The sequence below is a fragment of the Leucoraja erinacea genome, chromosome 1, assembly GCF_028641065.1.
Source record: "Leucoraja erinacea ecotype New England chromosome 1, Leri_hhj_1, whole genome shotgun sequence".
In the NCBI taxonomy this organism is placed as follows: domain Eukaryota; kingdom Metazoa; phylum Chordata; class Chondrichthyes; order Rajiformes; family Rajidae; genus Leucoraja; species Leucoraja erinaceus.
In genome coordinates, this window is record NC_073377.1 from 8,734,387 (window position 1) to 8,749,819 (window position 15,433).

General features: G+C 41.5%; 1 protein-coding gene across 1 annotated transcript in view; it reads right to left on the reverse strand.

Moving 5' to 3' along the window:
- LOC129705336 (E3 ubiquitin-protein ligase RMND5A) overlaps window positions 1-15,433 on the reverse strand; it is a 47,719-nt gene that overhangs the window by 8,001 nt on the left and 24,285 nt on the right. The window contains exons 3-7 of the mRNA XM_055648901.1: window positions 12,403-12,498; window positions 8,026-8,160; window positions 4,794-4,894; window positions 4,118-4,284; window positions 1,229-1,394 (exon numbers count right to left, since the gene is read on the reverse strand). Of these exons, the coding sequence (XP_055504876.1) occupies window positions 1,229-1,394; window positions 4,118-4,284; window positions 4,794-4,894; window positions 8,026-8,160; window positions 12,403-12,498 (665 nt within the window). The remainder of the gene's footprint in view (window positions 1-1,228; window positions 1,395-4,117; window positions 4,285-4,793; window positions 4,895-8,025; window positions 8,161-12,402; window positions 12,499-15,433) is intronic.

The following is a 15,433-nucleotide window of genomic DNA, read 5'->3' on the forward strand; positions in this document are numbered from 1 at the left end:
AGCGAGCCACGCCGGCAGATGAGGAGCGGGCGGAGAGCGGAGTAGGTTGCCACAGAAATTAATGATTTAAAATCCATATTGGATGAAGAGACAGTGTACTGTACACAAATATGCTCATTTATAGTTTAGTTCAGAGATAGTGCAGAAACAGGCCCTTTGGCCCACCGGGTCCGCACCGACCAGCGATTCCCGCACACTTATGCTATCCTACACACACTAAGGTCAATTTACATTTATACCAAGCCAATTAACATACAAACCTGTACATCTTTGGAGTGTGTCAAAACTTATTGGCCAGTGGTTCATTCTACAGCAAGACAATGATCCCAAACATACTGCTTAAGCAACAAAGGATTTTTTCAAAGCTAAAAAAGGGTCAATTCTTGAGTGGCCAAATCAATCACCCAATCTGAACCCAATTGAGCATGTCTTTTATATGCTGAAGAGAAAACTGAAAAGGACTGGCCCCCAAAACAAGCTAACGCTAAGGCTGCAATACAGGCCTGGCAGAGCACCACCAGAGAAGACACCCAGCAACTGGTGATGTCCATGAATCGCAGACTTCAAGCAGTCATTGCATGCAAAGGATATGCAACAAAATACTAAACATGCATACTTCCATTTTCATGACATTGCTGGGTCCCAAACATTATGGTGCCCTGAAATGGGAGGACTATGAATAAACACTGCTATAATTTCTACATGGTGAAACCAAAATGTATAAAAATGGCCGGTATTAAAATCTGACAATGTGCACTTTAACCACATGTGATTTTTTTCTATTACAAATCTCAAATTGTAGAGTACAGAGGCAAATAAGTAAATGATGGGTCTTTGTCCCAAACATTATGGAGGGCACTGCATTACTAATTGATAATTTCACAAAGGCGCAGAAAAATTAGATTACACATATTGGATGCTTGAAAGAAAGGAAATGATTCAACAATTACACTTGTTCAGATGAAAGTAAAATTTAAAAAAAGGCCAAATGCGACTTATCTTAATTGCTTGATTTAGTGTAATCAGACACACCAAAAGTCCGTCTGAAGAAGGGTTTCGGCCCGAAACGTCACCTATTTCCTTCGCTCCATAGATGCTGCTGCACCCGTTGAGTTTCTCCAGCATTTTTGTGTACACCAAAAGTATTGATGGTGTTTGAAATGGTAACAAAAGATGTTAAATAGCTTCCATTATTGTTAAAGAATCAACTGATAATATTTATTCGTACCTGACACTCAGTGGTGATTCTACTGAGAGACCAAGGAGAGAACAGGCATCTCTGGTGAAGATGTCACAAATGTCAGCCCACTGGTTAGAATCCAAGAGGTGAACATAGGGCGAGTTTGCTATTCCCTGTCTCAAGTACACGAGACTTCCCATTAGCACCTGAATATCTGTAAACACAAAACAAAAATCAGACGACATTTAACTCAAAGGGGCATGGAACAAAATCAAGATAGCTTTTCTCAAACTTAAAATGTACCAGCCTTGATTCTAATAAAATTTGATTATGCAATGTGATTCCAATACAGAATTGTGACAAAATTTACCTAATTTTTTCTCCCTACATCAATTATTTTTAATTAGAGGTACACTATGGGCTTGAGTATGCATTGGCAATTACTATTTCCTTGATTTTTGATGTTAGCATAAAGGTTATGTTGTCAGTTTTTCCTTTTGATTCAGGTGCTTTAATGAAAAAGGTGCATTAACCTGCTCAGGAACATTTCCAGTTCAATTCTCAATTCGTGCCAAACACTATAATTGCCTTTATGTATTAAGGCAAAATAATCTAGATTTCATACCGCTTAGAAAGACTGCTGCATGCAAAACAAAATTAGAAAATGGGGGAATCATTCAATAAGTAAGGCAACAAGTGAGGGGAGAGGGTGGATAAAAGGTTTTAGGATAAAGACATTTAAAAAACTGGAAACATGTGAAAGCAAGTGTTTTGAGTGGAATTGCAACAGAGGGTGGAGATTAAAGAAAAGGTCAAAGTAGCAACTGCTTTAAAAACAACAATTAGAGACAGAAGGGATAGGAAAAAAAGCATACAAATAGAAAGATAGAGTAACAATGGTGAAGAGAGGGAAAAGCATGGGATGGTTATCTGAAATGGTTAAACACTAAGTCCAGTGATATGAGCTCCAGCAGAAATGACGTTCTGTTCCCCAAACCTATGCTGGGCATCATAGGAGGCTGAATGAATGGATAAGTAGAGCCAGGTAGAGTTGAGAATGAATGACCACTGCAAGTTCAGGATCACCCTTGCGGATCAAACATGAAGTGTTCAGCAAAGCAGTCACTCAATTTGGTTTTCCCAATGTAGATTAGACAGTGACTTTTCTTGCACCACACTCTCAGGCAGTGTAATCCCAGACACGTTTCACTCTCTGGTTGAAAGAGGATCCCATAAGGTCAGCTCTAAATGTCTTATCCTTAATCTCAGCTCCAGTGAAAAAGGCCGCCACACCATTCTCTCCTCATAATTGAAATCTTGGTGAATCTCTACAGCCTCTTCAGTGATATTACATCTTTCCTACAGTGTGGTGCCCAGAAATGTACTTCTTAGTTTAGAGATATAGCGCAGAAACAGGCCCTTCGGCCCCGAGTCAGCACTGAACCCCTCACATTAACACTATCCTGGTCACACACTAGGGACAATTTACACGTAATACGAAGCCAATTAACCTACAAACCTGTACGTCTTTGGAATGTGGGAGGAAACCGAAGATCTCTGAGAAAACACACACTGTCACTGGAAGAACATTCAAAATACATACAGACAGCACCCGTACGTAGGATGGAACCCGGGTCTCTGGTGCTACAAGCACTGTAAGGCAGCAACTCTACCACTGCGCCACCTCCTGTTGAGGTATGATCAATGTTTTATAAAGATGGAGCATAACTTCTCTGTTCTTGTATTCAATGTCGCGACGAATGAAGGCCAGCATCACATATGACTTCTAAATTATGTTATTTACGTGCAATGCCATCCTCAACAATATTTGGACTTGTACATCAAGGTCCCTCCTTAGAGGGATCATACCATGTATGGTTCAAGTCCTAGCATCTTTAGTACTTCCAAAATGCATCATCTCTCATTAAATGGATTGTACGGCATTTGCCATTTCTCAACACATTTCACCAAACAGTGATATCATTCTGTAGCCTAAAACTGCTCTCTACACAATCCATAACGTCACCATTCTTCATATCATCTGCAAAATTGCTGATCAAGCCCCCTTTACTCACATCCAAGTCATTTATATATACTGCCAACAATAAGTGTCCCAGAACTGATCCCTATGGACCATCACTGGTCAGCAAGTGGAGGTAGCTGATGGAGGATGTGGAAAAAAGGAGAAGGCGAGGACAGTTGCTGATTTGCTCCAACTTCACCTTTCCTTCCCTCAGCCTGGCTTATTCTGCCTTTATAACCGCCCTTTATCACCAACCAACCTCTGGCATCCAACTCTACCTGGCTCTACATACCCATTATTCTTCACCCCTCCTAACACCAACTAGCTCCCGGATCAACCCTCCAGCATCCTCGTTCTATTGGCCTCCTTCACTCTCCATTCTCAATCCTGATATCAATATTGACAAATGTTTCTTAATATCTTCATGTAACTACTTCTTAGTTTAGAGATACAGCGCAGAAACAGGCCCTTCGGCCCAGAGTCAGCACTGACCCCTTCACATTAACACTATCCTGATCACACACTAGGGACAATTTAACACGTAATACGAAGCCAATTAACCAATATAGTTTGGTTTCATTTGCATCTTTGATACTATACTGGCAATCACATATGTCTTCTATGTCAAGCTTGGGAGGCTACCTCTGATTGAGTGTCAGGAATCCGTGCCAATGCATTCTTAAATAGCTCAAATGCAAAATATTTTCTGCTTATAATGCCATAAAGTTTTTTGACATTGAATACAACACAAAATATTTTAAATAAGTGCAAGATAGTGTTGCCAAATCATGTTATTCTGGGTTACTCATGTTCGGGGGCAAAAAGAAAATTTAAGAAAAAACAGTATTCTCAATGTCACACAGTAAAATATGGCTTCCCATTGCATATTATTCTCAATCCAAATTACTACTTACCTTTCTGATGATTTAAAGCAAATGGTTGGAAATTCTTAGCATATTGAAGTGCTTCCCTCTGATTTTCTGTACCTCCCATTAACAGGCTTATAAAAAATAATCTGTGCAGCTTGAACTCGAGAGAACTGTTCTGTGCCATTAACATCTCACGGTTTGAAACTGCCCATCTTTTAAACAAAATAAATTAATCATCATGTCAATTAGAAATATTAATGGAACTTTAGTGCATGCCGACAATACATTACTATTGCAAAAAAGCAAGTTGCTAATAGTTCAGTAGAATCAGGAAAATTCCCATTCTAATTGTAAAAACAAAACCCACACCAGTTAGAGAAACTGAAACAGCTTTCCCCAATGAACTATTTGAAAAGGATTTTAAATACCCTCCAATTTCATTATGATTGTACTCCCGTTTTAAAGAATACATTCAGCATTTACAAATGAGACTTCCAGAGTTCCGATGTATTACATTTATCAAAGAAACATGACAATTTGGAATCATCACACTGGTCACAAAAGTCACTTTCTACTAATGCAGACCTCTTCAAAACAGAAGGCAGCTATTCTGAAGATTGGCTTTTGTGACTTACAATTGTTGAGTTCCTTAGAAAAAACCGTGCAGACTTTCCTAGTCTCCACACAACATTTGATGATTATAAAATAAAATGGTACTTACTCTAGTGCAGGCCTTAGATCCCTCACTCTGAGGGCTTCCAGGATTCGATTTAATTCTACAAAAGGCTCCTTCTGGTTTCCTTCTATGCACAAGCCTGCTTCCTAAAGGGAAAAAGTACCATGCTATTTAGGAACTGGAATTTAACAAATAAATCTGAACAAAATAATTATATTAATAATATTGAAAGGAAGGAATTAAAGTGATCAATATCTTGTAGGTTTAGGTTTATTGCCACAAGCACTGAGGTACAGTGAAAGCCTTTGTTTTCTATACTATCCAATCAAAATAAAAAAATGCTATAAATACAGCCCAGTCGTACTCAAGTGCAATAGATAGAACAAAGGGAAAACTACAGAGTGCAGAATAGTACTCAGCATTGTGGCGCAACAGTTTCATAGACAAATCCAATGTTCACAATGGGGTAGAGGTAAATCAGACAGCACCCTATTTATGGAAGAACCGTCAGAGGCCTGATTACAGAAGGGGAAGAGCTGTTCCCAAGTCTGGTGGTGCGCACTTTCAAGCTTCTGTACCTTTTGTCCGATGGGAGTAGCAGGAACGACGAGTCGTTGATTATGCTGGCTGTTTTTTCGAGGCAGCATGGTGTAGATGAAGTTAATGGTGGGGAGCCTGAGCTGTGTGATGGACTGGGCTACATTTCCAACTCTGCAATTTCTTGCAGTCTGATGCCGTTCCCAAATCATGCTGTGATGCAGCCTGACAATACGCTTTTTGTTGTGCATCGGTAGAAGTTTGAAAGAGTCATTGGAGATGTGCCAAATTTCCAAAAGAAGGAGAGGCGTGGTGTGCCTTCATGGCTGTCGCTTCAATGCGGCTGGTAGACAACAGTTCATTGGTAATGTTAACACCAAGGAACTTGAAGCTCTCAACCAATTCTTTTTCGGCACCGCTCTTACTGAAGTCCATAACTAGCACCTTCATATTACTGACATTGAGGGAGAGGTTGTTGTACTGACACCATGTTACTAAGTTCTCTTTCTTCTTCCTGTACTCCGTCTCATCATTTTTCATGATTCAGTCCACCACAGTTATGTCATCTACAAACCTGTACATAGTTACTGAATTTGACTGCATGGTTATGTGTTAGGGAGTATATCAGATTCAGATTCAGATTCAATTTTAATTGTCATTGTCAGTGTACAGTACAGAGACAACGAAATGCATTTAGCATCTCCCTTGAAGAGCGACATAGCAAACGATTTGAATAAATAATAATAAGTGTCCAGGGGGGGGGGGGTGGTGATTGGCAGTCACCGAGGTACGTTGTTAAGTAGAGTGACAGCCGCCGGAAAGAAGCTGTTCCTCGACCTGCTGGTTCGGCAACGGAGAGACCTGTAGCGCCTCCCGGATGGTAGGATGGTAAACAGTCCATGGTTGGGGTGAGAGCAGTCCTTGGCGATGCTGAGCGCCCTCCGCAGACAGCGCTTGCTTTGGACAGACTCAATGGAGGGGAGCGAGGAACCGGTGATGCGTTGGGCAATTTTCACCACCCTCTGCAATGCCTTCTGGTCGGAGACAGAGCAGTTGCCATACCATACTGTGATGCAGTTGGTAAGGATGCTCTCGATGGTGGATCAGGGAACTGAAAATGCATACTTGTATTGTTGAGAATTAGTGTGGAAGAGGGGATGTCATTTATTCTCGTTGATTATGGTTTGTGGGTCAAAGAGATGAAGAATCCAGCAACAGAGGGGGTGCTGATTCCTTGGTCCAGGAGTTTGGAGACGAGTGTGGCAACAATATGGACATAAAATCAACGAATGAATCAGACATACAACACCCATCAATGCCCCCTGTTAAGTTAGTATCCTATAAGTCTCTGTATTTGAACAACAGAGAAATGTTTGTATCTTGTCTTGCACACAATTTTAAATATGAAGGTATGGAAAAATAACTTTAACAATTTCTAGTTAGCTCTCATATTCTACTCCCCATCATAAACAAAATTGGAGGAAAAAAATCCTTCTTTGCCATTTCATGTTATTGGAGCAGAATTAGGCCATTCTGCCCACGAAGTACACTTTGCAATTCAATCATGGCTTATCTATCTTTCCTCTCAATCCCATTCTCCTGCCCTCTCCACACAACTCCCGATGCCCGTACTAATCAAGAATCAAGTACTAATTTCATAGTTATAATCATACAGCACAGAAACAGGCACGTTGGCCCAATTTGTCCATGCTGATTAAGATGCACCATCTAAGCTAGTCCCATTTGTCACCTATGGTCCATATGTTTTCCCAAGTATTTATTTGTCCAAATATCTTTTAAATGTTGCATTGTGCCCGTCTCAAATACTTCTTCTGGCAACTCATTCCATATACTCACCACCCTGTGTGTAGAAAAGCTGCCCCATAGATCATATTACATCTGCCCCGTCACCTTAAAATTTTGCCCAATTGTTCTTGATTCTCTACCCTAGGAAAAATGAAATTACACAAGATCACCCCTCAGCCTGCTGCGCTTCAAAGAATAAAGTCCAAACCTGTCTAATCACTTCCAATAGCTCAAGCTCTTCAGTACTGACAAAATCCTTGTAAATCTTCTTTGTACCCTTTCCAGCTTAATATCTTTGCTGTAGCAGGGTGACAAAAACCGAATATAATATTGCAAGTGCAGCTTCACCAACATCTTGAACAACTGTAACAATGCCCGAGGATTCCATTATCAGGGAACTATGTGCATCTGGATACTTTGCTCCAGAACACTCTCCACGGTGAAGGTCTAGCATAACATGCAAGTCTGGTGTAGCAAATTTATGTTGGCTAGCACACCCATTACAATTCTCTCACTTATTTCCCTGTGACCTATTCTCTTTCACGTCTATTAACCGTATCCTGATTCCGCTGCCACCCACTATTTTACTATAGACAATTATCCGAGAAAGTAACAAAGGGTGCGAAAGGGACTGCAGTACCGAAGACAAGCTCATAGAATTATAGAATGAACTCAGAGAGAACATGCAAACATCATAGCACTGATGAGTTGGGGGAATCAGGATCAAAGTCAGGTAACTGGAGCTGCGAGGCAAATCACCCTGTCGTGCATGAAGAATGAACTCTACTTGACTTCCAGAAGATTGACGAGAAAAAGGACAATAGCATAAAGTGCAATTCATCCTGAAAATAGTTGAATTAATAGAACCAACTTAGGAACAGATGAATAAAAATAGCACTCTTTATGCAAACCACAACAGTATCGATTACCCTACCTGACAGAGTTCCTCAGCCACATCAAGCATTCCTTGCCTGAAGAAGTGTTCCACCATCACCTCACTGAGAAGACGTTGGCTATCAGTTTGCCAGCATCCATCTAATGCCACTCCACTGATATCAGCATCAAACGTCTGTTAAGAAATGTGAGAAAATTAACCTTGAATGAACATTAATCAAAAATCCATCATTTGAGTACTTATGTAATTGCCAGTAATCATAAAAAAAGGACAGAAGATCAGGTCGGCAAAACATTGGGGACACATAATTTCTTGCCGTCCGTGCGCGCGCATGCGCACACACACACGAGGCTTCGGCCGTGGGCCCTGTGGACGGTAACATCGGAAGCTGAGCCGGTTGGTGAACGACTCTGAACTCCAGCAACAGCAGCTTCATCCGCCCCGAATCGTGGGGCTTGAATCGGCCCGTTCGCGGGGCCTTTCATCGGCCGGCGGGGAGCTTCAACATCAGGAGCCTCGATGCAGCAGTTTGATTTTAAGGCCCCGCGAACAGGCCGATTCAGCCCTTAGAAAGCGTCTGATAAAGTCCGCATTACAAAACATTGGGATTGGGGGGTGGGGGGAAGTTTGTCCCCCCCCCCCCCCCCCCACCTCTCAACGCATGGGGGGGGGGGGGGGGGGACGTGTCCCCTGTCGTCCACCCCCCCCCCCAGGATTTCCGCCCCTGGGCTGAAGGGCGTGTTTCCATGCTCCATGGCAGCTGAAAGAATATTTGATAAAAATATTGTCTTCATGTTTAAGATGAAACTAATATTTCTTTCTATTTCACTATATAACCAAGACAATTTATGAATAACTTCAAATCAAATCACAAAATTGTAGTATTAATTCAACCATTGAGTCTGTGAGTTCTTTGTAGAATAATCCTCACAGGACCTTCAATCATTTACACAATTTCCTTTTGAAAGCCAAAGCAGAGCCAGCATTCACTATTATTTCAACACATATCTCACCGTATGAAATCGTTTTTCCCCCTCCCTTAAACCCTTGATGTTTACTTCTGCGTCCTTGTCTTTTACCCTTCCATTAAATGTAACATCCTTACTTTTACCGTATCGAAACCAATCATGATTTTATTCACCAATAAACTAAACATCATATCTTCAATCAATTTTCCCTACTTAAGAACAGAATATCTAGTTTAGCCATGTAAATTAAGATTCAAGATAAATATAACATTCTTGTAGTTTTTGTACACTTTCTAAGATATTTACTTCCTCCTACAGCACTGTGACCAGATTTACAAAACATTTCTCCAGTTGTGGTCTAATAAGTGCTTTTAAAAATCAATATGCATCTGTTCCTTTGTGCAGCTTGCTTTCTCATTATCCCTTGCCATCCTTAAAGGACGATTTCATCGTGTGATAGTATTTTGGTACACAAGGACAGGTAACATGTCCATACATATTTCAAACAGTAGATCTATTATTAGGATTAGAGAACACAAAGGCACTAAGCAAGTCTAAAAAAGTACATACTCTTATGACTTTGCAACCTTTAGCAGCCCACCCTTTAGTGGGATTGGAAGAGGTCCAAAATAAAATCTCTCAAATGGAGATAATAAATACTGGAGATATCAGCAGCACCGGATTAAAGTGGAGATGGCTTTAAAGTAATTATTGCCAAATTTCTGAGCCTACAATCTGGGAAAATCCACCTTGTGGAAATGAACACATTTAGCTCAATATCTCTGACCCCATATCAGTTGTTCTTTTGACATAAATACATTGGTTGACACTACAGTTCTCGACAGTTGTAGCACTATATTCTGCACTCAGTTTTTATTTCTTCTTTTGGATTTCCTGACGTGTTCATGTGTGGTATGATTTGCCTGGTTAGCATGAAAAGAACATTTCCCCACAGAACAATAATAAACCAATGCCAAGAATGAGAGGTAATCTCATCTCAAGATGAAATGTAATGAAAATATTTGATCTTGAGGATTGTCTCCAAATAGAGAGCCTTTGGAATTCTCTACCTCAGGGAACAGAGGATCTTCTCATTAACCATAAGCAAGATTTTCTGATAAACGCTGGGAGGAGAGTGGGAGAGGCGAGTGGAAAGAGTAGTGGCAATGGGGATTGGGAAGAGTCAGTGGAAACTGGCCCATCGGCCCAACTCATCCATGTCAACCAAGTCACCGATTTACATTAGTCCCACTTTCCTGTATTTGACCCATATCCATCGGAACCTTTCCAAGCCATGTAATAAGTTGGTGGTTAAACTCAAAGATCCAAACAGTCACAACCGTATTGAACACGGCTCCCTTTTTATGTCCTTCAGCTCTTAAAATAAAACATTTCAAAACTAAAATACAGATTATAGTTTCAAAAATGAAGGGCTCAGATTTCCCCTCTTAACTATTTCAATGGTTTCAGTATTATTTTCAATTGAATTAACAATAATGGCTTCCAAAAAGTAGGACAGAAATTAAAATATGATACCAAGCCAAAGAAAGACATTAAGGTAGGTAATTAAAATTTGATCCTACTTTACAAATCCACATAACCAATGTATATTTCAGCAGGTTATACTTTGCTTAATATAGACAAAACAAACTGAGATGCTGGAAGTCAACAGAAAATACACTTAGCAAAACAAAAACTATTAAGGCTACACTTTTTCAGAGACATGCAAGACATTGCAGATGCTGGAATCTTGAGAAAAAGTAATAATCTTACAGGATATGGAGTTTTCAGTCATACATAAATGATGGAATTTTAAATAACCTCTGCTATTCCAATTTTTCTATATTTGGATGTTAATTTTAATACCTACAATTTAATACAGGCAATTTAATACCCGAATTGCCTACACTATAGCAGAGAGCGACACCAGAAAATATGAAGTTTAATGTGGTGGATTAATCAGCCAACTCCAGCCTGTATGAATTTGTTAGTCAACAGGACATTGACCATTTTGGTACCAGTGAAAATTATTGATACTTTAACTGCTTCAAATTCCAAACATTGTGGCAATATGGGGCTTTCCAACAAGATTGGTTGGCCTGAGCTGCATTGGATGAGAATTTATTTTTAACCAAAAACACATATTTAGACCATTTGGATATTTCCAGGCCCCGGAAAATATAAAACAGTTCAGTCCTGTAATATCTAACAATTTCTGGACTGAACAATATATCAGCAAGAATATATGCAAGTATGTCTGCAACACCTGCTAAATCAATGCATTACAATCTACGAAAGTATACAGGTGCACAACCTTTTATCCGGAGTTCCGGAAACCGAAAAACTCCGAAAACCGGCAATTTTTTCCAGATGTCGTCTGCGCACCAAAGCTCGCGTTTGGCGCCAAACTTGACCCGAAACGACCCATGGTCAACCCAGGTCTGTACTACTGTAGCGGCTGCCTCCTCCCCGGAGACCGGGAGAATGCTTAAACATCTGTAAATGGAATTGCTTAAATGTTAGTCAGTTAGTTTGGAGGGCTTTTATGTGAGGGGGGGGGGTGAAGGGGTAAAAACTTTAATTCTTAGTCCCCTACCTGGTCGGAGAGCGGGGGAGCGGTCAATGCCTTACCCCGGGTCGCCGTGCAGTAAGCTCCGCAGCGCTGTGGCCGGTGCACAATGCGGGCGGCGCCGGTTGTAGCTCCGAGCCCGGCAACTCGTTAAATTGGCTGCGAGGCGCTCCAAATCCAGCGCGGACATAGGCCGGATGAACCCCAGACTCCGCGAATGTCGGGAGTCGGCGTAAGTCGCAGCGCTTGGGATACCAGCGGGGAGCATGGGCAATGCCTTACCGGGTCCTGCCTAAAAGCGGCAAGCTCCGGAGCGCTGTGGCCGCCGACTCCCAACATTCGCGGAGCGTCGCTGGATTTGCAGCCGCGCAGCCAGGGGTAGAGTTGCCGGGGTCGGAGCTCCAACCGGCGCCGCCCGCGGCCGGACGGAGCCCCCAGCTCCGCGAGGTTGGGAGTCGCCGACCAGGTAGGGGACTAAGAATTAAAGTTTCCCCCTTCACCCCTACTGCACCACCACCACATAAAATCCCTCCAAACTAACTGACGAACATTTATGCAATGATTCTCCCGGTCTCCGGGGAGGAGGCAGCTGCTCCAGACTTTTCAAGCCGCCCGCGCTACCTACCTAATCTACGCTAAAAATCTTCCATTCGGAAATCCGAAAATGTCCGAAATCCGACAAGTGTCTGGTCCCAAGGCTTTCGGATAAAAGGTTGTGCACCTGTAATTATATAGTAATGCAGGCTTGAACTGAAAGATAACTAAACAACGTCAGACTAGGCTATTCACAAATACCCAATAAGCCAATGGAAAAATAAAATTCTACGAAAACGCCTGCACAAATAAAACATATTCAATGGGATGAGGTTAACATTTTACCTGATTATGAGGAAAATTCTGTCCCATTCGTGGATAAAAGGAGCAGTATTTGGCATCTACTGTAAGTATAAAGAATGGAGAAACATGCCGAAAGACCTGGAATTAGACAAAAATAAAAGAGACCAATAAAATGATTTAACTAGGGTTCTTTGAGTGGGTAGTGGGTGATAGTGGTAAAAATCAAGAAATAAACATTCATCACATTTAGCTTTTTCGTGTAAGAATATACAAATAAAATCTTTGAAAATTATATCAGCAAAATTCTGTGAAGATTCCATTTTTTTCCAACCACAATGCAGATCATAAAACAGGTTAAGAGGAAAGAGCAAGTCTAAATGCGTTAAATTAGCTGATATTGGTTGCACAAATAACAAAAATGACATAGGCTGGATGAACATGTAGATGACTTGTGGGCATTACTGGCAAGGACAGCAGTAAGTGCCAACCCTTAAAATTCAGAATTAAGAACATGGTCTACCCAATATCCTATTATTAATTAACCTGCCTAAAAGATAACAATATTACTGCATAAGAAGGCAAATCAGCCAATCTCACGTAACACGGTGACTGCAAAGGAATTAAGTTCTCAGTTACTTAGATAATTTAGAATTTGAAAAATATAATGAAGCTATGGCGGCATCTCGCAGAAAATACTAGACACTGAATCAATGCCGACCATCAAATGCGATTAATACCAATTTCCGTTATGTTCACACTTAACACTGAGCATGTCAAAGAACTGCGAAAAGATAAACAGATGTGGAAGACCATTCAGCAGAACTGGCAAAGAGAGAAAATAAGTTGGTTTTAATTTGCAGCGAGCATAATGGATAGGACAAGGGGGAATTCTCCATCAGGATCAAGTTTTGGTTAACATCCTGTCAAAGGACAGAAGGGAACGGAACCACTGAGGATGAAAAAACTTGAAAATCACTGAAGAGGAAGGATAAGAGCTTCATCAAAGATGGCATTTTTGCCAAGGAAAATAAAAAATCTGCCGTTCCTGGAAATCTGAAATAAAGGCAGAAAATGTTGGAAACACTCATCAGCTCAGGCAGCCACTGTGGAAAGAGAAACTGTGAACATTTCATGTCAAGGACTCTTCATCATAATTCCAAGTTTAAAACCAAGTTTAAAATCTGCCCAGCTCACTAATGTCCTCCATAAACAGAAATCGCCCATCCTTATGCAATGGCAAACCCACAACCCACAGTTGACTTTCAACTCCCTATAGAAATACGTACGTACGATAAATCAAACTTGCTGGCAGACCAGTCAAATTGCAAAGACTTTCTCACAAACATCTGGATTTTAGTCAAAATTAGGAGAGCTATCCCCCAAGCAAATCAAACAACAGCTGTACATAGAATAAGACCTTAATGTCAATATCAGAGTTCCGGGTCAAAATGCTCAGGTATATTCTGACCCACCTGCCAGAGACCCTCCAGAGGTGACAGCGCAGTGATATATAGGTAGGAACAAGTGGACACTCCAGAACACCAACTCCAAACTCCATGTTGTCACATAGCATCAGAGAGTCAGTTACACAGACTTCGGCCCAATTTATCCATGTCTACGAAAATGCCCATCTATGCTAATCTCATTTGCCTGTGTTTGATCCATATCACACTAAATCATTCTGATTCAGGCACCGGTACAAATGCTTTTCAAATGTTGTAACTGTACCCGCCTCTAACACCTCCTTTGGCAGCTTGTACCATACATCACCACCTGCTGTGCAGAACCCCTTTAAAAGGTTTCCCTCTCAACTTAAAGCAATCCCCTTTAGTTTTAAGAAGGAACTGCAGATGCTGGAAAATCGAAGGTACACAAAAAAGCTGGAGAAACTCAGCGGGTACAGCAGCATCCATGGAGTGAAGGAAATAGGCAACGTTTCAGGCTGAAGAAGGGTTTCGGCCCGAAAACACTCCCTTCTATTGATTCCATTTATACCTCACGCTGCCTTGGCAAGGCCAGCAGCATAATCAAGGAAGAGTCACACCACGGCCACTCCCTCTTCTCCCCTCTCCCATCAAGCAAAAGGTATAGAAATGTGAAAACACACACCACAAGATTCAGGGACAGTTTCTTCCCAGCTGTTATCAGGCAACTGAATCATCCTACCACAACCAGAGCGGAACTACTATCTACCTCTAAGGTAGACACAAAATGCTGGAGTAACTCAGTGGGACAGGCAGCATCTCTGCAGAGAAGGAATGGGTGACGTTTCGGGTCAAGACTCTTCTTCAGACTGATGTCAGGGGAGTGGATGGGACAGAGATAGAATGTAGTCGGAGACAGTAAGACTGGTTGGAGAACTGGGAAGGGGGAGGGGATGGAGAGAGAGGGAAAGCAAGGGCTATTTGAAGTTAGAGAATTCAATGTTCATACTGCTGGGGTGTAAGCTACCCAAGCGAAATATGACGAGCTCCAATTTGCACTGGGTCTCACTGACAAAGGAGGCGGTCCAGGACAGAAAGGTTAGATTGGGAATAGGAGAGGGAGTTAAACCAGGATAACAGATAGGTTAAGGCGGACTGAGCAGAGGTGTTCAGCTAAACCATCGGCGAGCCTGTGCTTGGTCTCGCCAATATCCTGGAGTTGATACCTAAAACAGCAGATACAGTAGACAAGGTGCAAGTGAACCCTCACCTGCAAAGTTCCTCCTTAGATCCTTCTGTACCTCTCATCTTAAATACTTTTGAATGTTAGCACCTGCCAAGGGAGTACTTTACTATTATTGATCCTATCTATGCTCCTCATAATTTTGTATATCTACAACAGATTTTCCTTCAACTATTCCAAGAAACACAACCTAACCCATCCAATTTCTCCTTAAATCTGAAACACTATACCAGGTGACATCCTGGTGAACCTATTCTGCACCCTGCGCAGAGGAATCACATCTTTTCTACGGTGTAGTGAAAAGAACTGCACACATTATTCCCGCTGTGGCCTAACCAACGTTTTATGAACTTGTACCATAACCTCCTTGCTCTTACATTCAAACCTCCAACCAATGTAGGCAATT